The 27278-nt window shown below is 42.9% G+C and overlaps 1 protein-coding gene across 2 annotated transcripts; it reads left to right on the plus strand.

Moving 5' to 3' along the window:
• The first annotated feature begins 1066 nt into the window (after positions 1–1066).
• LOC125247371 lies at positions 1067–22936 on the plus strand. 2 transcript variants are annotated; one of them, XM_048158631.1, is made up of 4 exons: positions 1067–1495; positions 1670–1720; positions 1816–1947; positions 22592–22936. In XM_048158631.1, the coding sequence occupies exons 1-4, from the start codon at positions 1114–1116 to the stop codon at positions 22891–22893; spliced, it is 867 nt and encodes a 288-aa protein (XP_048014588.1). In that variant the 5' UTR covers positions 1067–1113; the 3' UTR covers positions 22894–22936. The 2 variants fall into 2 exon arrangements, with proteins under 2 accessions (XP_048014588.1, XP_048014587.1); XM_048158630.1 differs by lacking the exons at positions 1670–1720; positions 1816–1947 and adding exons at positions 21334–21387; positions 21483–21614.
• The last annotated feature ends 4342 nt before the right edge of the window (positions 22937–27278 follow it).

Below are 27278 nucleotides of genomic sequence, written 5' to 3' on the forward strand. Positions count from 1 at the left end.
GTCTGCCTTTCGCCTTGCCGAGATCCAGTATCTTAAGTTTGTCCGTGTAGTAATGTAGGCGAACGAGTATGGCTCGGGGTCTCTCTCCAGCCGCCGGCCTCGGAGCTAAAGTGCGATGCGCTCTGTCTATTATCACCGGTGAATCAAAGTTCTCTGCACCAAGCACATCAGGGAAGAATTCAGTTAGGAATCTGATGATGTTCCCCCCTTCGGCTCCTTCTTTAATGCCCACCAGACGAAGGTTTTGCCTCCTACTTCTGTTTTCTAGATCCAGGCATTTGTCCTGTAGTTTCTTACATTCTTTAGCGATCGCTTGATTTGATTGTTCCAAAGCAGTTACTCTGTCCATCGTTTCGCTGAGTGTGTTTCCTATTTCCTCGACATTACTGACCGTCTCTGCTTGTGCAGAACGGAGACGTGCTAGTTCACCTGCTAGCTCGTCGTGTATAGCACGGATGTCCGCTTTCGTTTCTTCGCGCAGGGAGGAAATGTTTGCTTTGATATCATTAAATGATGTCGCAATTTCAGCTTTCAGCTTCACCAGCACTGCTTCTCTGGATACCTGCAATTCCTCTCTCAATGTCTGTAACGAGATTGAATTCTCCGATGTGGTTTCTTGTGTAGACTCCGTTAATTTATCCGCCATTTTTGGACTGCCGACTGTGAAGGGACTTAACGTCTTTTGAATCTGTTTCGATTTTCCCTTCCGTAAGTTTTTCTTCATAGCAGAAGTCTTGCTGTTGGGACACTTATATTGTAGTTAGCAGTGGCTTTATCAACTTTTTAGGGCTCAGATTACTATATTAGTGTATTATCTTGGCAGAGCTCCTCACTTCCAGCTTACTCCATCGCGCCCCCCCTATCTCACCCTGCACTAGATATTTTCTGGTGAGATCAACATAGGTCACAAATGTTGAACAAATGAACAGAGATAAACATCTACTGAACCTGGAACATTCCTTTGATTATATGATTAACAATTAACTTGAACTACTTATTTATCTGAAGCAATATAAATCGTGTACAAAAGACAGTAAATCAGGACACTATAAAAGGAACATGAGAGGCTGTGAGGATGACAGAGCAAGAGCTGGAATCAAACATCAGTGAAGAATGAAGGCTTTAGTATGTATACTGCTGCTGTTGGAAACCTTTGTGTTTGTCGTCCAGCAGCAGGTAGATGGAGGACTCAATGAGAATGAGATCAGTCAACAGATCAGCTCTGAGGACGGAAGACAGAATCCACCTCAAACAGACACTCTGAGAGCTGAAGCTTCAACTGACAGCCAACAATACTGCCATCTGTGCTTCCCTGACATCCATGCAGCACTGAGAGAACTGACCGCCACCGTTACAGAGCAGAAAGGACACATCAGAGAACTGACCGCCACCGTTACAGAGCAGAAAGAAATCAACAGAGAACTGACCGCCACCGTTACAGAGCAGAAAGAAAAGAACAGAGAACTGAGGGATGAGATGAACAAGAAAAATGATGGTACTTCACCAAAACATTCACTCTTTTATCAATGACCCTCAAACAAAAACACCAATGCAATACATTGAATAGTGTAAATGTTAGTGTAAAGTTGAGTGTATACTGTGTAAATTGTGTTATCTATTACAATAATCAGTGTAAATGTAATTTAACAGAATCTTTATTCCTTCACAGAAATTTTAAATCTTACTCTTGGTCAAGTGGAGTTGAGAAAGGAAAATAGAGGTGAAAGTGTGCTTGAATGATGTTAAATTCAGTGTATTCATTCTCAGTGTAATACAGTAATATATCACAATATTGCTTATGTTTTTCAATAACAGACAGAGAAATAGCTTTTTCAGCTGCACTGACACTGTCGAGCACTGGACATATTGGTCCTTTTCCCACTGAAATCACACTAACCTACAAGAACGTCTTCACAAACATAGGGAACGCCTACAACCCAATTACAGGTAATTATCAATGAAATGGAGTCATAAAACTCAGTTTATAGTAATGAAAACCGTCAGCTCCATTCAGACCTCTCTGCAGTTGTGTAATGTGTATAAGAGAATTAAATGATCTGCCATCTTTCAAAACTATTACACAGTGTGTTTGATAATGGACTATTTGCACTGAGCTTCATGACACACTTCTGATTTGAAATACAAGTAAAACTTATTTATCTCCGCTTGGTGTATTTTCAGTGTGCTCTAGTCACTTACTTTACTAAACGGCACGTAAAATGAGTGTCTATGAGAAGATTTAAAAAAATCTGGACATTTTTCACAGTCAGGAGAAGAGATATTGTGATGATTACTGTGTAACAGATTTTCCAAACTCAACCGAACATGAAGTTTTAATTCAACTCAAATCGATCTGAGAAAGCAGCGGCTGTTAAACCTACATGATTATTTCAGCACAGGGTGTCAGTGCTCGTCTAAACTAGTGACTGTGATGCTGAAGTGTGTGAGACCTGATGAATACGAACCTTTATTCATTTGAATAGTTTAATCACTGTTCTGTGTAATTTTTTCATTGCCAATCATTTCACTGTATTTAATTTGCATGTGTTTGCCAATTTTTTTTTTAATCAATATTAATAAGTAGTAGCACTGTTAACGTGTTAGTGTTTAGGATTAATTAAATTTTTAATATCATTAAATTTATTTAAGCCACATACCGCACATTAATTTATTAATTCAGATATTTTAAAAGACTAGAATAAGAGCTCCAGCACACACAATCAATCCTTTTATCAGGCAAGTTTAAAAATGTGAATTCAGCAGGTATGAAATATGATCATTAAGAGAAAAACACTGTTAATGAGAAGACGAGCACTGGACTGCTGCAGGTTAGTGAGGAAATATATTTATTTATTATTCAGAATTGCACAGCTGGAAAGAAAATATATTTATAGAAACATTTCAGCAGGTTCAAGATAATTCGTGTTAACTCAGAGAACATGATTAATTGTTTTAATCAACTGACAGACATAAAACAGTAATAATCTGCGTTCTCATGTATGTAGGTGCGCTGAACACTGTTACCAGAAACTCCTGAACTGTGATAGGGAGAACGAAGAAGTAGTTGTGCAAGTAGTCCATTAAGAAATCATACAGGAAACAGCTGATTCTGTGTCTCTTGTTATTTGATTTAGGTGTTTTCACAGCCCCACTGAAAGGAGCGTACATGTTCAGAATCTCTGCAACTGGTAATGGCCCAACTGCAGCAAGTGTCTTCATTTCTAAGAATGGAGAAACATGTGGTTATAGCTCATGGTTATCAGACTCAGGGTGTGTTAAACTCCTCAAATGGAGTTGTGTTGATCCTGGAGGTTGGAGATGTTGTCTATGTGAGACTTGGGTCTGGCACGAGGATATCAGATAGCTATAATAACCACAACTCTTTCAGTGGTTATCTACTGTTTCCCTTAAGAGAAGATGATGTTTGCAGAATGTGATTCCAATAATTTTGAACCTTCAGAGTATGATTTAGGATGAAAATCATGAAGAATCATTAACATATGAACCTGTATTAATGAGGACTAATGTGTGTTTGAAATTTGCAGTAGATTACTGTATAAAGTCAGTTTAATACACTATACTCTGATCTGTCTATACATGTAAGTTTGCATAAAGAGTTTCAGCACTGAGACATACAGGACCCATGAATATCACATGTGACTCAAAAGTGTTTTGTTAAAGTAGTAAATCTAGAATGTTAAATGATCCAGCATTATCGTCAGTTCTGGCAGGTCACGTCATTCAAGCTCACATCAGCTGACTCCCAGGTGACTCATGTCATGTCTACCTATAGGTACTCCTTTCAGTACCTATAGGAATACGATGCCTATCACAGCATCCATATATAAGCTCCTCAGTATTAGCAGCAGCTATCACATTTCTCAGGAGTTAATTACCCTCCTCCATCCCCAGCTCCTCCTCTCGTCAGTCAGGACTGGCCTTATGATTCTCCTGAATCAAAACTAATTCTTGAAATATGTGTGCATGTTAAATTATTGACATTAATGATATCTGCATATGTTGGTTCTGTTATGATTATTATTATTATTATTGCTGTTCTCCCTGCTCTTATCCATGCTAGGCTGCATGGATGCACAGGGAGTTCTTGCCCAGAACAGAATCATACCGCCAATACAAACACTATGCAATTATCAATCATATTTGATGATAGTGGTCCTGACAGAAATACCTTTTTAAGTGTATCTTGTTACTGATCCTTGATCTGTATCTCTTCATCCTACAAAAATAAATAAGAGAATAAAGAGATATTGTGGCATTTTCTTTTCCTCATATTATAATTAATTTTTCCCTAATAATGCTTAATTTGAAGTACTCATGATATCATATTTATCAGTCCCACCAAGATTTCACAATTGGTTTTATTATTTTTATTTATTTTTTGTGATCATGGTGTCAAGTTGCAATGTTTTATTTATCATCAGGGCACCACATTTACCACATTATGTCATGATCACCTGCTGGAGTGGCAAAGAGACTGCAATGGGCTGGAATCTGCTGTCAGATGAAAGATCAGACGTGAACACCAGAACAATCTGACAATGAACACAGCAAACACGAGACTACATATAGGGACAAATAACGTGCCGCACCTGTGAACTAATCAGCCAGCTCATCACCACAGTTAGTCACTACGGCAACGCTGATAGACAGACTGACAGTGACAGCACAACAGGCGTATCTGTGAACCGTGACATTAACCCACCCTCTAAGAGCTCCTCCTGGCGTTCCCAGAGGGACTTACCTGCCGATTGTAATCATCAATAAGGGAATGATCCAATATGTCTCTCACAGGAACCCAACTCCTCTCCTCCAATCCATAAAATACCTAATACTGGAATCTGTGTCCCCTCCACCTAGAGTCCAGAATACGACTGACCGATTAGACGGACTCCGCATCTATGATTCACGGCGGTGGAGGAGCCGGAGCAGGCGGGTTAATGACTGAGTGAAAAACGGGTTTTAATTTAGACACATGGAAGACCGGATAGATTCTCCTGTATGCCGGAGGGAGTTTGAGGCGGACTGTCACTGGACTAAGGATCTTGGTGACAGTAAAGGGGCCAATGAATTTACGAGCAAGATTCTTACAAACAGAGAGGAGAGGAATATCATAAGATGAAAGCCACACTTTTTGACCAACGATGTAGACAGGAGGCTTCGACCGGTGGCAATCGGCCTGGGCTTTGGTGCCCAAGCCCACCCGGAGGACAGCCTGTCTGGCCTTACTCCAGGTGCGTTGGTAACTCTGGACAAGGGCGTGGGCACAGGGAACCGAAACCTCGGATTCCAGATTCGAAAACTTTGTGGCTGGTAACCTAAACTACACTCAAACGGTGACAGGCCCGTGGACGACACTGGTAACAAGTTGTGTGCGTACTCAACAAAAGAGATATGTTGGCTCCAAGAGGATGGATTCTGTGACACCAAACACCTATAACAAAACTCCAACTACTCTGGGGCGCGTTTCCCGAAGCGAACTATGGTCGCAAGTTCCGTCATTACCAATAGAGTTCAATGGGACTTACGAGCATGGTTCACCAACGATGCTTTCAGGAAATGCACCCCTGGGTAAGAGGCTGTTATAAATCTGAAATTTGGGTAGACTCAATAACTAACCACATAAATTAGACAGTTTGAAACCAAGTAATTAAGCACCATGAATAGTTTATACTGTATATCATATGAAAGTATAGCACAAAAAACATCCTAACAAACAAACAAACGAAAAAATAAATAAAAAAAATCTTTGAATCAAATATATATGAAAAATTAATTCAGATATTTTGGGAATATGATGACTGCAAGACAATTTGTTAAAGATTGTCCGTTGATGAAAGAAATTGTCCCTTGTAGTTGAGGTAAAGCAAAAATCGGTGCATGTAGAAACATCCAAGAAGAAAAAGAATCCCCCAATAATCTATCAAAAAAAATCACATAGAAAGAAGTTGATCTTAATCCTTGTGTCCACAAGCGATGCCAACAAAGTTCAGGATAGAACAGAAATTCACTTGATTTCTGCTTCCAGTGAATTACACCATAATTCACATAAAATGTTCAAGAAGTCCTTCTATAAACACAGATGAACTAACATTAGAAAAATGGCATGATCGCAAACACAAACGCAATAGCTATTAAAACACATAAAATAACATCAGCAAACACATTGCTGGAATTACCCTGCACAGATAAAACAAAATAATGTCTTACTTCAATTGAGCAGGAAACCAAAAGTTTCTCAATCAGGACATCTTGACTTGATTTAAACCTCATACTTGAGTATACTAGTGCCCCCTTTTGGTGCGTAAGTAGAAAACCATAACAGACTTGTGTCTGTTATACACCATAACACCCGTTCCAAACCTTGGTTGGCCCTCTTCGTTTGACCGTTACTCTGGAGATGGAACCCCAAAGAAAGGCTAACCCTCGCCCCCAATAAACGGCAAAATTCTGTCCATTTGAATACAAACTGGGGTCCCCTGTCAGAGACCACATCTGTCGGGAAGGCCATGAATATGAAAGACATGGTCTATGACAGCAACCGCTGTCTCTCTGGCTGCTGCAGAGCCCGCTCCAGCCAATGGGTCCGCTCCAGAGCTTGCTCCAGTCCATGAGTCTAGTCCTCAGCCCACTCTAGTCAAGGAGCCTGCTCCAACCCATGAGTCCGCTCCTGAGCCCGATCCAGTTCATGTGTTTGTCTCAGAACCCCAAGGTCACCCCTGAATTTCCTGTCTTCTGTGATACGACCGAGGAGGTCGCCCCATAATTTTCTGTTTGCCTTGATGTCACCTCATTATCGTTTTTGAACTGTCTGCTGCCTCAATACGACCAGAGTGTTCAGAAGTCAATATAATAGACTATAATCATAAATTCTGAGCTGTCTATACATGTAAGTTTGTATAAAGAGTTTCAGCACTGAGACAGACAGGACCCATGAATATCACATGTGACTCAAAAGTGTTTTGTTAAAGGTGCTAAAGAGGATGTTTTGTTTTATACAATTTTTCCAATATTACTTGAAACTGTCTTTACTAATTGATAAAAGACTATTTATTAGGTGCACTGAAAGGAATAATACATCATCTGTGCACGAGGTAGGGCCTTAAAAACATCAAACATCATTAGCCCTCTGGCTTGTCAATCACTGCAATGACGTTCCTTGTGAGAGACGTGCGCGCTCCAGTAACTTTCCACACTCCACAGGCGCCGCATGCAATGTTTTTGTCAGGGGACAGGAGTATCAACTGCAGATTAAGGGCCCTATAATACACCCGGCACAATGCGACGCAAGGCGCAGCGCAAGTGTGTTTGCTAGTTTGCGTCCGGCGCCGTTCGCGTTTTCCCGTTCAGCGTCACGTCCTTAAATTAGTAATGCATTTGCGCCAGTTAGTGCGCCCATGGGCGTGCTGGTCTAAAAAAGAGGTGTGTTCAGGCGCATTGCCGGCGCATTGCTATTTTAAGGAGCTGAAAATAGACTGCGCCATAGACCGACTCAAACCTGGTCTAAAGTCTAAAGTCAATGACGCAATATTTTTTTGTTAGAGCACGTTGGTAGAAACTGCGCCTCTGAGCGCGTCCACAGTGCGCGTTGACTTTGCTTATTACACACAGGTATGCGCATCACACAAACATGCCAAATATTAAAAACAAAAGGATTACAGTGTAAAACAATATTATTGTGTAGGCTACATAAATAAAAAAATGTAATGAATGATGAATAGTCATTGCGTGTATTAGAATTAGGCTACCTATTTTGAATTCAGCCTATTACTACTTATAATGATGAACGAAATTGGCTAATTAATTGAACAATCGTGCCAATACACATATATATATATATATATTAACTGACTCATCGCCAACAAATTCCGCCATGTACTGTAAATAGCAATCCGCCATGGCGTGAGTGCATCTCGCTCTTAAAGGGAATGGGAGATGACACTCTGATTGGTTTATTGAACGTTACGCCCATTACTCATTAAGAGAATAGGGACAACCCATTTCAAAAATGCGCCCTGGCGCACGGACCGTTTTTCCGTCGTTAAAATAGCAAAAGTGGATTTGGACACGCCCTGAGTGCACCTGCGCCGTGCGCTTTACACTTTGCGTTTAGATCGTTAAAATAGGGCCCTATGAGTTACCTGCGGTGAGTCTGACATAATGAGTCCACTAAAGGGGGTCGCACACCGGACGCGAAGCTCAGCGCCGCGACACGTCTTTAAAATTCGAACGCATTGTTTTCTATTGTTTTCTGAGTCGTAGCTGGGCACCGCAGACAGGCGCCGAATGTCGCCGCCGGTGTGCGTACATTCATAGAAAACAATGCGTTCAAATTTTAAAGACGTGTCGCGGCGCTGAGCTTCGTGTCCGGTGTGCGACCCCCTTAACACGACACAGCGAATGCCGGTGGTAAACACTCGTGTTCCAATACTCGTGCACAAGTTTTGGGAGGCGTTCCCTCGAAATGAGCTGTGAAGGAGGGGGCTGTTCTTACGCATGCGCTCATTTCAAAAACTCACTAACAGTCTTTGGTTTCTCAGTCGACGAAAAAATCCTCTGTATCACCTTTAAAGTAGTAAATCTAGAATGTTAAATAATAAATAATAAAGTGTATCTTGTTACTGATCCTTGATCTGTATCTCTTCATCCTACAAAAATAAATAAGAGAATAAAGAGACATTGTGGCATTTACTTTTCTCACATTTTCATGAATATTTCACTCATGATATCATATTTATCTGACTAATTAAATCTAGTTTGCTGTCTCGAGTTGTAAATCCAATGACGCTGGAAGTGTCTCTGCCAGTCTCTGTGGATGCTGATATTCTTCTCTGACCAATCAGTGATCTGCAGTGTTTACACATCACATTTTTGTATCGGTACAGCTGGCTTGGAACGTCAACTGAGGTGGTACTATTTAAGTGAGCCGTACCTAGTCGTACCATCCAGTGTAAAAACGGCATTAGTGCGGTTCATTTGAACGTGTGAATGCTGTCATCTGAACTCTGGTGCGCAACAAACAAGCAGACAGAGACTCATGAAAAGATGGGTCCACTTCCAAACGAACTCAGCTGCAGTTCGACTGAAATATGAATGCAACACGGACCAAAGACATGTAAACGAAACAAAAGCAGGAATATGAGACCCTAAAAAGAAGAATGCTCATGCATACCTGTTTTTTCTCGTCATAGTCACAGTGTTGCCCATCACAGTTCAGTACAGGCGTATGAACTGCGTCTCCTCACAGCAGATCTTCATCTGTGTGTGACGAAGGGATTCCTGCTGCTGTTTTGACTCCTTTACACATTTTATTAACTCTTTACGAGTTCTCAGCTGGTCAATACCACACTGCACCTCCACCTCAAGCCATCTCACCCAGGACTCCACCTCGGCCCGTTGGTCCATCTGCTCCCCCTTGGCTCCAACCTCCCTCATCTCCACCGTGGCCCATCAGTCCACCAGTTCCGCCAGGCTCCGTCCTTCCCCCGGTTCCGCATCGGTCGTTCGTCGACCTGCCCTCACATCAGGACTGCACTCCTCGGGTTTCACCTCGTCCCTTCGTCCCTCACGCTCCGTTGGCTTCCTCACTCCCTCCTGCTCCCCTTTGGTCGTCTGTCGCTCTGGCTCCTCTGCGGCCTTCTGGAGCCCCGCCTGCGCCTCAGTCGGCAGAGCCTGCAGCATCGCCATGTCCCGCCGGATCCTCACCTCCACCTGGGCTTGTCTGCAATTCGGCTACGGCACCTGACCCACCATGGCAGCCGGCTGCACCTGACCTGCCATGGCCGCCTTCAACCCCTGACCCGCCATGGCCGTCCACGGCACCTGACCCTCCATGGCAGCCCGCTGCACCTGACCCTCCATGGCAGCCCGCTGCACCTGACCCGCCATGGTTGCCATCGGTCCCTGACCCGCCATGGTTGCCATCGGTCCCTGACCCGCCATGGTTGCCCTCGGTCCCTGACCCGCCATGGTTGCCCTCGGCCCCTGACCCGCCATGGTTCTTGGACCCGCCCTGGAGACCTCCACTCCAGTCTGCTCCTCCCCCTGCACCGGCATGAGGTCTCCAGGGCGCCCACCCCGCGCACGGTTGTTCCATCTACGGCGCGAGGACGCGCCTACCGGGAGGGGGGGGGGTAATGTCACAGATCCCCTGTCTCCCTGGACTACAATTCCCATGATCCTCCTGTTTCTTCACCTGCACTCACTTCCCTCGTCATCTCCCCATCTTCACGGATCACCTGCACCTGGACTCTATTATCAGCACTCCCTTTATATTGCACTCACTCCATTCACTCCTCGTCCGTTCTCTGTTTTGTTAAAGTGTATGTTTGGTGTTCCTGCCCTGTGTTTATTAAAGTAGTATCTATATTTGTGGAAATCCGTATCTGCCTCATCTCTACACCAGCTACCTGTAACACTCAGAACCAAATATGTATTGTGCAAAAGTTTTATTAACTAAATCAGGAACACATAACTAAACTAATGAACACATACAGTGGGTACGGAAAGTATTCAGACCCCCTTACATTTTTCACTCTTTGTTATATTGCAGCCATTTGCTAAAATCATTTAAGTTCATTTTTTTCCCTCATTAATGTACACACAGCACCCCATATTGACAGAAAAACATAGAATTGTTGACATTTTTGCAGATTTATTAAAAAAGAAAAACTGAAATATCACATGGTCCTAAGTATTCAGACCCTTTGCTGTGACACTCATATATTTAACTCAGGTGCTGTCCATTTCTTCTGATCATCCTTGAGATGGTTATACACCTTCATTTGAGTCCAGCTGTGTTTGATTATACTGATTGGACTTGATTAGGAAAGCCACACACCTGTCTATATAAGACCTTACAGCTCACAGTGCATGTCAGAGCAAATGAGAATTATGAGGTCAAATGAACTGCCTGAAGAGCTCAGAGACAGAATTGTGGCAAGGCACAGATCTGGCCAAGGTTACAAAAAAAAATTCTGCTGCACTTAAGGTTCCTAAGAGCACAGTGGCCTCCATAATCCTTAAATGGAAGATGTTTGGGACGACCATTACCCTTCCTAGAGCCGTGTGGTCAAGTAAATGCAAACTGAGCTATCGAGGAAGAGCCTTGGTGAGAGAGGTAAAGAAGAACCCAAAGATCACTGTGGCTGAGCTCCAGAGATGCAGTTGGGAGATGGGAGAAAGTTGTAGAAAGTCAACCATCACTGCAGCCCTCCACCAGTCTGGGCTTTATGGTAGAGTGGCCCGACGGAAGCCTCTCCTCAGTGCAAGACACATGAAAGCCCACATGGAGTTTGCTAAAAAAGTGAGAAATAAGATTCTCTGGTCTGATGAGACCAAGATAGAACTTTTTGGCCTCAATTCTAAGCGGTATGTGTGGAGAAAACCAGGCACTGCTCATCACCTGTCCAATACAGTCCCAACAGTGAAGCATGGTGGTGGCAGCATCATGCTGTGGGGGTGTTTTTCAGCTGCAGGGACAGGACGACTGGTTGCAATCGAGGGAAAGATGAATGCGGCCAAGTACAGGGATATCCTGGACGAAAACCTTCTCCAGAGTGCTCAGGACCTCAGACTGGGCCGAAGGTTTACCTTCCAACAAGACAATGACCCTAAGCACACAGCTAAAATAATGAAGAAGTGGCTTCACAACAACTCTGTGACTGTTCTTGAATGGCCCAGCCAGAGCCCTGACTTAAACCCAATTGAGCATGTCTGGAGAGACCTAAAAATGGCTGTCCACTGTGTGAAAAACTTGTTGCATCTTTCCCAAAAAGACTCATGGCTGTATTAGATCAAAAGGGTGCTTCTACTAAATACTGAGCAAAGGGTCTGAATACTAAGGACCATGTGATATTTCAGTTTTTATTTTTTTAATAAATCTGCAAAAATGTCAACAATTCTGTGTTTTTCTGTCAATATGGGGTGCTGTGTGTACATTAATGAGGAAAAAAATGAACTTAAATGATTTTAGCAAATGGCTGCAATATAACAAAGAGTGAAAAATTTAAGGGGGTCTGAATACTTTCCGTACCCACTGTACATACACAGGTCACACATACAGTACATAGGTAAAATGAGCAATGATAGAGTTGAACCGGCAGTGGGACAGAAAATGGAGCTATGGAGAAGCCAAAAAAAAAACAGGAAAGGATCATCAGCATTCATTACAAAGCTCCCTTGGTAACAAAGGAGGTTCACAACTTTAACTAACTAGTAGTAATTTAGTATATTGTACGATACTTGTATTAGGCCTCAGCCTTTTGAAGATCATCCGGATACACTGTTGCCGTAGGAAGTCCTAAGAGTTCAGTTCGATGGTGCTGAACTTGCAATCAGTGTCTTCTGCGTTGAATGAAGGAACGATGACAAACTTGCGTGGTTAGTTTAACTTTTAGTAGGAAAGAGTTCTTTCACTCTTCTAGATGAGCACATGGCTGGGGTGCAGGTTAGGCCCAATCCCATTTCTACCCCTTCCTCTTTCCCCTACCCCTTCTTCTTAAGCGTTCACTTGTAAGGGTAGGGGTGTCTCGATTCTCTTTTGGCTGGAGTTGTAGGGGTAAGGGGACGGACCAGATAACCCTTCAAACGAAGATGTTTCGGGACCACACTTCGAACGAAGGGGTATGAGAAATTTCCCTGCATACACTGAATACCATGCTGCTAGAATGTGTGTAGTGATCATTGTAGTGATATTTCCACTCAGGATCGATCATTTATGTGTTACCTGGCTGCCAGTTTCTCTGTAGCTTGCTAAATGCACTGTTTGAATGATGTGAACACAAATGAGTGATACAGTTAAAAGAAATATCTGGTCATCCTTCATAGCACAGTTACTATTTGCATCTCGTACCGTCTGTAAACTCTTGCGTTACCAACGCAACAACTGACGCGTTAGTATTACATTGCAAAGAGCTCTGTTATTGCAGCACTAGCTGAAGTAGAAAACGAAACCAAATCCATACCGGCAGGCTCGGCACGAAATGCAACGGTTAAAGGTGCCCAAGAATGCTTTTTCACAAGATGTAATATAAGTCTAAGGTGTCTCTTGAATGTGTCTGTGAAGTTTCAGCTCAAAATACCCCATAGATTTTTTTAAATTAATTTTTTTACCTGCCTATTTTGGGGCATCATTAACAATGCACTGATTTACACTCGGCGCCGCCCCCTTAAATCGCGTGCTCCCTGCCACACGAGCTGTTGACTATATTACAGTGCATTTACAAAGTTCACACAGCTAATATAACCCTCAAATGGATCTTTACAAGATGTTCGTCATGCATGCTGTATGCATGCTTTGAATTATAAGTTATAAAAGTTATAAAAGTTTTATTCTGAGTGAATTTGAGGCTGTCCTCTGTGGCTAACGGCTAATGCTACACTGTTGGAGAGATTTATAAAGAATGAAGTTGTGTTTATGCATTATACAGACTGCAAGTGTTTAAAAAATGAAAATAGCGACGGCTCTTGTCTCCGTGAATACAGTAAGAAACGATGGTAACTTTAACCTCATTTAACAGTACATTAGCAACATTCTAACGAAACATTTAGATCAGTAAAAATATCATGCTATCATGGATTATGTCAGTTATTATTGCTCCATCTGCCATTTTTCGCTGTTGTTCTTGCTTACCTAGTCTGATGATTCGGCTGTGTGCAGCTCCAGACGTTAACTGGCTACCCTTGTGTAATCCCTTTCATAATGTTGGGAACATGGGCTGGCATTATGCAAATATTGGGGCGTACACCCCGACTGTTACGTAACAGTCTGTGTTATGTTCAGATTCGCCTGTTCTTCAGAGGTCGTTTAAACAAATGAGATTTATATAAGAAGGAGGAAACAATGGGGTTTGAGACTCACTGTATGTCTTTTCCATGTACTGAACTCTTGTTATTTAACTATGCCGAGGTAAATTCAATTTTTGAATCTAGGGCACCTTTAAACAAACAGCTTGGCCCAATGGAAAAGCGGCTTCACCAGTCTTGGGAAACTTGAAGGCTCATACGTTTTTTGAACTAAAACCGAGCGCCGTCCAAAATACAGCACAAAATGTAGGGAGTGAGTGTCTGTCAAACGTGCTCGTGCCTGATTTCTGTTGATATGCGCACTTCATTGCTGTTCATACTGGTTAAATGTTACAGGACACTAATAAAAGAAACTAGGTGTGATGACGTGTAGTAGTGGTGTCCCATTTCATAGGAGAATATTTTCATCCCTACACCTTACCACTCTTTTTCAAGGGGCAAGGGAAAGCGTTAAGGGGTATAAAATAGAATTGGGAATGGGCCTTAGGACTACAGGCCTTGGCCTAAAAACTTATTTTTATACTCTGGCATTTGACGCTATGTGAGAGCTGCGTTCTATTATTGTTTTTATTGTGTCTTAGTGTCTTCTTTCGTGATGTTGATTGTTTTATATCTTTGATATTTTTTATTTTATGTGTGTACAGCGCTTTGATAAACACTTGCTGTTTTAAAAAAGTGCTTTATAAATAAACTTTGACTTTGACTTTGAAGAGGCCGCCTTGCAGGGGGTCTCTTCAGTCTGTCCAAGAAGCAAGAGAGGGAGGAGCATTGTGCGAAATGAAGGTTTGAGGAAAACATTCCAGGATTTTTCTCCATATAGTGAACTTCACTGGAGTTCAACGGGTTGAAGGTCCAAATGTCAGTTTCAGTGCAGCTTCAAAGAGCTCTACACGATCCCAGACGAGGAAAACGTCTCGGTTTCAAAGGTAACCCTCGTTCCCTGAAGGAGGGAACGGAGACATACGTCGGACAGACCGACAAATAGGAATCTCGCTAGAGAGGCCAATCTACTTCGAGTGTAACTAAAACGAGCCAATGCACATTGGCATGCAATCATATGCATCAGCTGCTCGCCTCGCAGCGTGTGTATATAATGAGCAGCAGGTGCGTTGCATCTTCAGGTTTTCGCTGAGGAGCCGAACCGAGCAGGCGGCAGCATCAGCAGGACAACGACTGTGGCGACGGGACGTACGTCTTCGTTCCCTCCTTCAGGGAATGAGGGTTACCTTTGTAACCGAGACGTTCCCATTCAGTCGGTCACGTTCGACGTACGTCGGACAGACCGACAAATAGGAATCCCTACCAAAGTGCCACAGGAGCGCTCTGTTGTAAGCCACCTGAACCCCCTTGCCTGAGGACGGTGGGACAGGGCTAACACAGGGTCGATCACTGGTGTTCCCCAAAACCCATTCGGTGAGACTATTGGATAACGCTGGGAAAGCGTAGCCTTCCGTTGGGAAAGGAACGCTGTGGAAGCCACATCCTTTCCCGAAGGAGTTATGGGGAGGAGTACATATAGACTAACCTTGTAGGTTGTACTACATATGGAAGAACTGGGGTGACTCCAACTCGATGAGAGATGGGTTCTCCCAGAGGGAAAGACACGGGCTTCGTTTAGGAGCAACCGTGGAACCAACCATATGGGATCCCCGTAGGGTCACACATATGGAACCCAGCCTATATCCGGTTCTCAAGGATGCAACGGAGTATAGGCCTGGTGCCAGACGCTCCGCCACGTCAGCTGCCGAAGGGGAATCGGAGGACTCAACAGGGTCTGCCCGTAGGGACTCTCTGGAGCAAAAGGGCGCATGTATGCGCAGCAAGCCGACACTCTCTGTGCCTCTGACCTGAGGCGAGAACACGGGAGGAGACCGGCTCGACACGAAGGCTATAGTATCTAGCGAACGTGTTAGGTGTCGCCCAGCCCACAGCTTTACAAATGTCTGTTAGCGAGGCGCCACGAGCCAGCGCCCAGGAGGATGCTACAGCTCTCGTGGAGTGAGCACGCAACCTGTGTGGGCAGGGCACGCCCTGAGCTTGGTAAGCCAGGGCGATAGCATCCACTATCCAGTGGGCCATCCTCTGCTTGGAGACATCCTCTCCCTTCTGCTGGCCTCCGTAACAGACAAAGAGCTGGTCTGAGGTCCTGAAGCTTTGAGTTCTGTCTATGGACCTGGACAGAGCAAAGCCAGGGCTGGGTCTGCCTCCTCCAAGGGCAGCGCTTGCAGGCTCACTACCTGGTCCCTGAAGGAAGAGGTAGGAACTTTGGGCACATAGCCAGGCCGGGGTCTCAGTACCACATGGCTGTCACCCGGCCCGAACTCTAGGCACGATTAGTCGACTGAAAATTACTGCAGGTCCCCTACCCTCTTGATGGAGGCCAATGCAACCAGTAGCAAAGTCTTCATAGACAGAATCTTTAAGTCTGCTGATTGCAAGGGCTCAAAGGGAGCAATCTCGAAGCATCAGAGCAAGGTCCCAAGAGGGTACGGAGGGAGGTCGAGGAGGATTTAACCGTCTCGCCCCCCTAAGGAACCTGACGACCAGGTCGTGCTGACCAACAGTTTTGCCATCTATGTGGTCGTGGTAAGCGGAGATAGCAGCAGTGTGGACTTTGAGGGTGGAGGGGGACAGCCTACGCTCCAACCCTTGCTGCAAGAAGAACAGCACGACTCTGATCAAGCATCTTCGGGGGTCTTCGCAGCGAGAAGAACACCACTCGACGAACAGGTTCCACTTCGAGGCGTAAGCACGTCTTGTAGACGGTGCACGGTTGGGCCAATAGGGCGCAACTAACAAGACCTGCTCCTCGTCCTCCCTGACTTTGCACAGGGTCTGTGCAAGTAGGCTCACTGGGGGAAACGCATATTTGCGAAGGCCCCGGGGCCAGCTGTGTGCCAGTGCATCTGTCCCGCGTGTTCCCTCGGACAGGGAGTAACAACTGGCAGTGGGAGGTTTCTGGTGAGGCAAACAGGTCTACCTGAGCCTCTCCGAACTCTCTCCAGATCAGCTGGACCACCTGGGGGTGGAGTCGCCACTCTCCTGCCAGCGCAGCTCGTGATAGCTCGTCGGCCACACGGTTGAGCACACCGGGGACATGAATGGCACGAATCGACCTCAGATGCTTCTGACTCCAGAGGAGGAGATGGCGGGCGAGTTGCGACATGCGACGGGAGCGTAGACCACCTTGACGGTTGATGTAAGCAACGGTACCAGTACATGCTTGCCCCGTAGCGGCCCTTTGAGGCGGCTCAGAGCAAGGCGTACTGCTAGCAACTCAAGGCAGTTGATGTGCCAATGCAGATGGGGTCCCGTCCAAACCCCTGACACTGCATGCCCATTGTACGCGGCACCCCAGCCGGTGGCAGAAGCATCTGTGAATACCACAGCATGCCGGGACACTTGTTCTAGGGGCACTCCTGCCCGGAGAAACAAAGGGTCCGACCACGGACTGAAGGCTTGGCGGCACTCCTGAGTGATTGGCACCCGGAACGTGCCGCATTGCCACACCCATCTCGGGACTCGGCCATGAAGCCAGTGTTGAAGCGGTCTCATATGAAGCAGACTGAGCGGGGTTACTGCCGCTGCGGCCGCCATATGCCCCAGGAGCCTCTGAAAGAATTTCAGTGGGACCGCTGTCCTGCCGTTGAACGTATTCAGGCAGTTCAACACCGACTGAGCACGTTCCTCTGTGAGGCATGCTATCTGTTTGACCGAATCCAACTCCATACAGAGAAAAGAGATCCTCTGCACAGGGGAGAGTTTGCTCTTTTCCCAGTTGACCTGAAGACCCAACTGGCTGAAGTGTCTGAGCACCAAATCCCTGTGTTCGCACAACTGCTCCCGAGACTGTGCTAGAATGAGCCAGTCGTCGAATTAGTTGAGAATGCGAACACCCCGTACTCTCATGGGAACAAGGGCCCCCTCCACGACTTTCGTGAAGACGCGGGGAGACAGGGCCAGCCCGAAGGGTAGGACTCTGTATTGATATGCTCGTCCTTCAAACATGAAACGCAGGAATGGCCTGTGTCGCAGAAGAATCGAGACATGAAAGTACGGTAGCTTGTGAAAGCTCCGATTCAACACTCGCAGATCCAGGTTAGGTCATAACCCATCGCTCTTCTTGGGTACAATGAAGTAGGGGCTGTAAAACCCTGACCTCATATCGGCTGGAGGGACCGGCTCTATCGCGTTCTTCGCCAGTAGGACTGCGATCTCCGCACGCAAGACAGGGACATCAACATCTTTCACTACAGTGAAGTGGACACCCCTGAACTTGGGGGGACACCGGGCGAACTGAATCGCATAACCGAGCCTGATGGTCCAAATGAGCCAGCGAGACGGGCTGGGGAGCGCTAACCAGGCTCGCAGAGACCGTACAAGTGGGACCAATGGGACCACCGGTGTACCCGCAGTGGGGCAGTGAGGTGGAACACAGGGACGCGGCTCGGGGGGCTCTCTTTGCGAGGCGGCCCGAAGTGGCGTCAGAGTGTGCTGGGCAACACTTACCTGGTTCCACGGGTGGACAGAGGGAGCAGTCAAGGCTTTGGCTACCCGCTGCTCGCTGCTGTCCGCTCTTCTGGTGCACCAGAGAGGGCTTTACAATGGAGATTAGGCAAGGAGACCGTGCATCTAGAGCGCAGAGCGAGCGCTGGGTTGCCGTGACAACTGGCACTGCAGCCCGACAGCTCGACGGCACACGACACGCAGAGGAGCGAGAGGTTTGCTCTCGCTGATCTCCACGGTCTCCCAGAGTGTCGGGCAGACCTGCGGCTGCGCTTTTACACACAAGTGGCAGCTGGCCAACAACAGAGGGGACTCAAGCTTCCCGGAGAAAGAAGAGTCACAACCGGCGTGTCGACGTGATCATGTTTTCATATGAAAACATGAACCACCCACGAGCATCGCTTCAGCACGCGCCCAGACATGTGAAACAGTTATCGTGGCCGTCAGTGAGGACAGGAAACGACCGCATCCAGAAGCACACAAGTAGAATGTCATCTTTAAAAAGACTTGTGTAAGCTCTTTTAGGGACTTTACTCTTTTAAAAGTGCTGAAGCACGCAGGGGAACGGCTGCCACAACACAGACAGGGATTGTGTGCAGCCTGTCGTGTGCTCTCTCTCTCTTTGAAGGCGCTCACTCTTACCAGCCGTAAAAACGGCTTTTCAGCACTCAAAAGCGCACCGTACTGGCCGTGAGAACAGCCTTTTGACGCTGTCAAAACAGCCATTTGCTCAATAATGGCAAACGAAACAAAAAACTGAAAATAAAGAGAGGACCTCGACTCCGCTGCTGTGCTGCTCGCCTGCACTCATAAAAAAGAGAAGTTCAATCAATCTTTTGGCAGACACTTGCTTGCAGAGAACAGGAAAAAACACTGTTCGGCTCCGAAGTGAAAAGCTGAAGATGCAACGCACCTGCTGCTCATTATATACCCGCGCTGCGAGGCGAGCAGCTGATGCATAAGATTGCATGCCAATGTGCATTGGCTCGTTTTAGTTACACTCAAAGTAGATTGACCTCTCTAGCAAGATTCCTATTCGTCGGTCTGTCCAACGTACGTCGAACATGACCGACTGAATGGTAAAGGGTCTTGTATAGCAAAACGATTGTTAATTTTCTATATGTATACTTTTTAACCACAAATGCTGGTCTTGCACTGCTCTGTGATGCTCTACGCATTACGTAATCACGTAATCACAAAAGTCACGTGTGACATAGGAGGAAGTACTGCGGTAGGGCAAAAAACTCATTTTCTTCTCCAACTTCAAAATCCTCCAACATCGTTGTTTTACCTTTTTTTTTTTGTAAAGGGTGCTTGGCTTAGACTTTGCCCATTCACTTTGTAGACACTGGATCTGAACTTCTGCCTACGTCACGCGTGACCTTTTCAACATAATTATGTAATGCAGAGATGGGCACTTTAAACCTAGCACTACGTTTTATCAATCTTTTCGTATTACTTGCAGCTTTTCTATTTCTTAATGTGTGTCCATAAGAGAGACAGTTAGAAAGAGATGATAATCCATTTATTACTTAAAGCTCATATTTTAATGTATCACAATCAGCATGTGTAGAGTTTTCAATTGACATTGTTAAACATTCCGAAGTTTGATATTTTCTGATAATGACTGTCGTCAATTACAACAAAGCTGTATAACAAACAGCTGTATAACAAACCGTGACTCACTGGCGCCATCTTGTGTCCGTTTAGCGACTGTATTGAAAATGACTACTCGTGTTGCCAGGACAACTGTTTTGTACAATGTAATGGATTATAAAGTAACAAACTGGATGTACATTATCCCTTACATCATAGGACCTTAATTTCAAATAAAATGGATTATAGAAAGATCATATAATTTTTTCTATATAATACAACTAGGATAAAATATAGGATTTGATTATGAGAATTATTTTTTTTAATGACTTGAGACTCGACTCAGACTCGTGACAAAAGACTCCAGACTTGACTCAGACTCCAGTGATGAAGACTTCAGACTTGACTCAGACTCCAGATAAAAGACTCGTGAACATCTCTGATGTAATGTGTGGCGCATCACAGAGCAGTGCAAGACCAGCATTTCCTTAGAAAATGACAGATCGTGCAGATCAGACAATCCATTCACACGACCAGAGGTTCCTGGGATTATCTCTCCATGTCCCATAAGGGTGCCAAATGCTGATCTACAAAAATATTTAAAATATTAAATACAATAAAATAAAATAAATAAATTGAGTCCAAGTTATTTTCTGTTGAGATCAACATAGTGTCACAAATGTTGTGAATTGAGATAAACATCTACTCAGTCTGGAACATCCCTTTGATTATGATTAATAATTAACTTGAACTACTTTTTTTATCTGAAGCAAAATAAATCAAGTACAAAGACAGTAAATCAGGACACTATAAAATGAACATGAGAGGCTGTGAGGATGACAGAGCAAGAGCTGGAAACAAACATCAGTGAAGAATGAAGGCTTTAGTATGTATACTGCTGCTGTTGGAAACCTTTGTGTTTGTCGTCCAGCAGCAGGTAGATGGAGGACTCAATGAGAATGAGATCAGTCAACAGATCAGCTCTGAGGACGGAAGACAGAATCCACCTCAAACAGACACTTTGAGAGCTGAAGCTTCAACTGACAGTCAACAATACTGTGATCTGGGCATCCCTGACATCCATGCAGCACTGAGAGAACTGACCGCCACCGTTACAGAGCAAAAAGGAAACATCAGAGAACTGACCGCCACCGTTACAGAGCAGAAAGGAAACATCAGAGAACTGACCGCCACCGTTACAGAACTGAGGGATGAGATGAACAAGAAAAATGAAGGTACTTCACCAAAACATTCAGTCTTTTATCAATGATCCTCAAAATAAAGCACCTGCAAAACATTGTTTAATGTAAATGTTAGTGTAAAGTTGAGTGTATACTGTGTAAATTGTGTTATCTATTACAATAATCAGTGTAAATGTCATTTAACAGAATCTTTATTCCTTCACAGAAATTTCAAATCTTACTCTGAGTCAAGTGGAGGAGTTGAGAAAGGAAAATAGAGGTGAAAGTGTGCTTGAATGATGTTAAATTCAGTGTATTCATTCTCAGTGTAATACAGTAATATATCACAATATTGCTTATGTTTTTCAATAACAGACAGAGAAATAGCTTTTTCAGCTTCAATGATGGAATCTGGCAGTGGATTTATTGGTCCTTTTACCACTGAAATCACACTAACCTACAGGAAAGTCTTCACAAACATAGGGAACGCTTACAACCCAATTACAGGTAATTATCAATGAAATGGAGTCATAAAACTCAGTTTATAGTAATGAAAACCTTCAGCTCCATCCAGACCTCTCTGCAGTTGTGTAATGTGTATAAGAGAATTAAATGATCTGCCATGTTTCTAAACTATTACAGTGTGTTTGATAATGGACTACTTGCACTGAGCTTCATGACACACTTCTGCTTTGAAATTCAATATGCTCTAGTCACTAACTTTACTAAAAGCTATGTAAAATATAATAGGCAAAAGATTTAAAAATCAGAGACAGGAGAAGAGATATTCTGATGATTACTGTGTAACAGATTTTCCAAACTCAACAGAACATGAAGTTTTAATCAACTCAAGTCGATCTGAGAAAGCAGCAGCTGTTAAACACACATGATTATTTCAGCACAGGGTGTCAGTGCTCGTCTAAACTAGTGACTGTGATGCTGAAGTGTGTGAGACCTGATGAATATGATCCTTTATTTATTTGAATTAAATAATATTTTCACTATTCTGTGTAATTTTTTCATTGTTTAATTTTTTAAAAGACTAGAATAAGAGCTCCAGCGCACACAAGCAATCCTTTTATCAGTCAAATTCATTTAAAAATGTGAATTCAGCAGGTATGAAATATGATCAGTAAGAGAAAAACACTGTTAATGAGAAGACGAGCACTGGACTGCTGCAGGTTAGTGAGGAAATATTTATTTATTATTCAGAATGCACAGCTGGAAAGAAAATATATTTATAGGAACATTTCAGCAGGTTCAAGATAATTCATGTTAACTCAGAGAACATGATTCATTGTTTTAATCAACTGACAGACATAAAACAGTAATAATCTGCGTTCTCATGTATGAAGGTGCGCTGAACACTGTTACCAGAAACTCCTGAACTGTGATAGGGAGAACGAGGAAGTAATTGTGCAAGTAGTCCATTAAGAAATCATACAGGAAACAGCTGATTCTGTATCTCTTGTTATTTGATTTAGGTGTTTTCACAGCCCCACTGAAAGGAGCGTACATGTTCAGAGTCTCTGTATTTGGTATTGCCTCACCTGGATCAACTGCAGCCATTTATAAGAATAGAGAGCATGTGGTTATATTAGATGCTTATCAGACTCAGGGTGGGTTAAACTCCTCAAATGGAGTTGTGATGATCCTGGAGGTTGGAGATGTTGTCTATGTGAGACTTTGGGCTGGCAGGAGGATATATGATAGCCACAATAATCACAACTCTTTCAGTGGTTTCCTGCTGTTTCCCTTAAGAGAAGATCATGTTTGCAGAATGTGATTCCAATAATTCTGAACCTTCAGTGTATGATTTAAGATGAAAATCATGAAGAATCATTAACATATGAACCTGTATTAATGAGAACTAATGTGTGTTTGATATTTGCAGTAGATTACTGTATAAAGTCAGTATAATACACTATAATCATGAGTTCTGATCTGTCTATACATAAGTTTGTATAAAGAGTTTCAGCACTGAGACAAGATCCATGAATATCACATGTGACTCAAAAGTGTTTTGTTAAAGTAGTAAATCTAGAATGATAAATGATACCTTTTTAAGTGTATCTTGTTATTGATCCTTGATCTGTATCTCTTCATCCTACATAAATAAATAAGAGAATAAAGAGATATTGTGGCATTTTCTTTTCCTCATATTTTCATGAATATTTCCCAACAGTTCTTGCTTTGAAGTACTCTTGATAACATATATCAGTCCCACCAAGATTTTATTTATTTATTTTGTGATCAAAATGTAAAAATTCCAGAAATTTGTGAAAAATGTGCAAAGTTTTCATTTTATTTTATTTATTTTATTTTATTTATTTTATCGTAACGTAAACGTAACGTAACGAAGCCTCGTTTACTAAAATCACGTGACTTTAGCAGTTTGATACACGCTCCGAATCACTGATTCGAAACAAAAGATTCATGAAGCTTCGGAGCTTCATGAAGCAGTGTTTCGAAATCGGCCATATAGTCATAACCCAGCAAGACCGGAGCTGATCACACGCACATTTTTGTCTTGTCTTTATTCCACCATTCCACAGGTTAGTCGATTGGTTTATATGTCAATCTGAAAGGATGATGAAAGAATACATGTTAGTGCATATTAAGCGTTGGAAATTGATTCCTTTTGATAAAGTTTTGCACGATTAATAATTAAATTAAATCGCGATGTTCACCCGCTATTGGATGCTATGTATGTCCTGTTGCAGTGTTCATTGAAGGTGAATATGTTTAAATATGTCTTTATATCAAGTAATTATAACGTTTAATCCACTTTAAAATGCTTGTGAAAGGTCTTAAATGGGTAAAACCTACAGAAACTCAGTGTTTGAATACATGTGTGATGTTGTTTAGTTGATTTGGATTGTGAGAAAGCACATAAAGTCATGTAACACTGAACAGCATTTTGAATATGCAAATGAAGTTACACAGTGGGGGGATCGTCCGGGATAGCGCCACCTGATGGAGGAGTGGAGCTTGTCCGAAAGAATCTGAAGACCAGCTTGCTGTGAATCCCTGAATGGAATCCGTGCTGTTGTTTGACTGTTTAACAGTGGTATTGGAGGTCAGTACGATGGCAAATGAGAGAAGAAACCTGGTGAGGGAAATTAGAAAAGCCCTCTGTGAACTGTCTGCTGGTGAACTCTTCTTTATCGCTAAAAACATCGAACAAATCGACGAGAGTGAGGACTCACAAGTAGAACTGGGGGATGAAGAGGGATGTTTTGATTTTATAAGTGGGTTTTTGTGTTGTAAGAACCTGTTGGGAAGAGAAGATGAGGGAATGCCTGTGTTACTTGATCTAAGAGACAAAATTACACAAATTACTCAGTCCCAGCACATAACAGCACAAAAGGACAAAACACAAGTGCAGCTCAAGCTCAGGTCCATTCTGAACACACAACATCTGACACAAACACACATACTAGTCACACCCACACATACACTGTAGACATTCAATACCAGCAGATGTTGAAAATGAATGAAAATGTTGAAAATTGTCATAATTTATAAATAAAAGCCTTTTTTCCTAACCTGATTTTATTCTCTGGTTTGAATGCTCTGTTTTATGGGGCGTGTCTGATGTGAGACTTCAGTGTATACGCCCACTGCTGTGATTGGCTAACATATAAAAATATCCAAGTATTACTCTCTCTTTTAGTGCGTTTTTACTATTACAGCTCTCAAGGTTAACTAATCGGGAAAAGTGCTGCATTATATTTAGATCATGGCATGAAAGGTCGCAGTGATGAACACTGTAGTCAATCACAGACAATGTTGTGTGCATAAAAGCAGTGATCTCGTAATTGCAACTCAATTTCTGTACACTAACAAATGCTCTCATCTTCACTAACTGTGCAAACATGATATAACTAAAAGATTCGTTGAATAAAACAGGAGTTTTGCACATCAGTCACTGATAAACTCACGCTGTTTGATTGACAGCTTCAGCTCGTGCTGCTCCAACTATTGTAAAGGGGGCTTTGAGCTTTCTTTATATAATTTAATCACCATTAAATAACAGATTATTTTCATCCTACTAAGAGAAACAAGGTGAAGTTGACGTTTAGTCGCTGGTTTGATTTACTGACAAGACAAAGATCATCTGACTGTACATGAATCATTACGTATCAGATCAGGCATTAAAATTAACACAGTTACTGACATGTTGCATTACTGTCGAGTCCAGGCACTGCACAATATTTTGTAATCCTCAACGGCATGTTTATTGCTTGATAGCTCGATCTGGTATAGCACCACATATGTTACTTATGCATAATTTGGTGGGCGGGGCTAAACAGGCAGTGATGAAGTAGGCTTTGATCTTCTGCAGAGGCGGTGCTTGCTGCCCTTTGACATCATAGATCCCCACTTTGTAAATCCTGTCAATTTTCTGGGTCTGGTGTCAATTAAAGCTTTTATTGGACTAACAAGTTTTCAGCTCTAAAACTTACAGGATATTCTTATAGTATGATGACCTCTTATACGCAAAAGCTCAAAAGGAAAATTTGATTTCTCATGTCATGACCTCTTTGATAAGTGCAGTTACTAATAATATTACATGTTTATTTATTGGAAATTTGTCAGTAAAGCACTGAGCTTGATTGTACCATACTGAACTGACCGACAGCTTCAGTGATTATAAAAGGAGTTGTTCTTTGCTTTCTGTGTAATTGAGTCACGATTTGAAGAAGTTTTTGTTTTTCATGAAACTTTGTGATGATTTTAACCCTTTAATGCATGTGATCACACCGGTGTGATTCGAACGTTCAGTGCGTCACTGCTAAATTCAAACCTGCCTTCGCACTGCTGAGCCAGAGACGGACACGCTCAGTGCTTTCAATGTTTCACGCCTATTCACGCCTGTGTTTTCAACCACATAATATTTATTTGAGGTTTCAGACATTTAAATAGACATTTAAATGAAGTACTAGGTTATGTATAAAAAAGACATTTATAGTTTGTTGAATTTGATGAAGTGTTTTATTCATATCAGACACACATTGTGTATGAAACAAAGTTTACTCTCTTTTCCCAGTTCACCAGTCACTTACTTTATGCATTTCTGGAAAAAAATGGATAAATTTATGTGATGTAAATCTGACAGATCTTCTGAATTGCAGTGCAAACTCACCACATTAAACAGAGCCTTAAAAATGTAGTTTAACAAGAAATAGTGATTCATCTCATTTTTCACTTTCCTGGCTCGCTAAAAATAAATTAATCTAGGATATAGAACACCGTTATCGACACAGATGTAGATTCATCTCGTCATCTCTGACAAAATGCAACTTTAATGCGGCAATAGATGACAAAAGTTTTGCTTTTACTTTCACTAACCGTTTAACAACAGCTTAATTGAGGCTGAATCATAAAAATCTGTTAAAGGTTGTACATTTACAATTGTATTTCTGATACTTTCGATTTTCTCAGTAAAGAAATTCATAAAGTCATCACTATTAAACTGCAATGAAATGTTTTGTTCTGGTGATGTCTGTCTGTTTATTTGTTAATCTAGCCACTGTACTAAACAAGAACCTTGGATTGTTTTGGTTATTTTCTATGAGTTTGCGGAGATGCTCAGCCCTGGCTGCATTTAGAGTCTTTCTATAACGAGACAAACTTTCTTTCCACGCGACTCTGAAGACCTCTAAACGAGTTTGTCTCCATTTGCGTTCTAGATTACGAGTTTCTCTTTTCATAGCATGAGTAGTACTGTTGTACCATGGTACAGTATTTTTCTCTCTAACCTTTTTTAATCTCATCGGTGCAACAGTATCTAATGTACTAGTGAAAATGGTACACATACTGCTAGTCATTTTCTCTAGATCATTTGTGTGTTTAGGTACGATGAGCAGCTGAGACAGATCAGGCAGGTTATTTGTGAATTTATCTATAGTTGTTGGGAAAATTGTTCTGCCTAGTCGATATCGCGGTGCAATTTGACAAATATCATCAGTATGCAGTACGCATGTTACAAGGTAGTGATCAGAGACGTCATCACTTTGCGGTAGAATTTCTATATCGGCTGGATTGATTCCATGTGATATAATTAAATATAGTGTATGATTAAAACGGTGAGTGGGTCCAGTGACGTTTTGTTTGACCCCAAAGAGTTTAGTAAATCTGTAAACGCAGCCCCTAACGCATCATTTG

The sequence above is a fragment of the Megalobrama amblycephala genome, linkage group LG15 (genome assembly GCF_018812025.1).
Source record: "Megalobrama amblycephala isolate DHTTF-2021 linkage group LG15, ASM1881202v1, whole genome shotgun sequence".
NCBI classification, from domain to species: Eukaryota; Metazoa; Chordata; class Actinopteri; order Cypriniformes; family Xenocyprididae; genus Megalobrama; species Megalobrama amblycephala.

Coding starts and splice junctions, on each gene's coding strand:
- LOC125247371 (XM_048158630.1), top strand. CDS start 1,114: ATGAAGGCTTTAGTATGTATACTGCTGCTGTTGGAAACCTTTGTGTTT. Junction 21,388..21,482: donor GTTGAGAAAGGAAAATAGAG/GTGAAAGTGTGC, acceptor TTTCAATAACAG/ACAGAGAAATAGCTTTTTCA. Junction 21,615..22,591: donor CGCTTACAACCCAATTACAG/GTAATTATCAAT, acceptor TATTTGATTTAG/GTGTTTTCACAGCCCCACTG.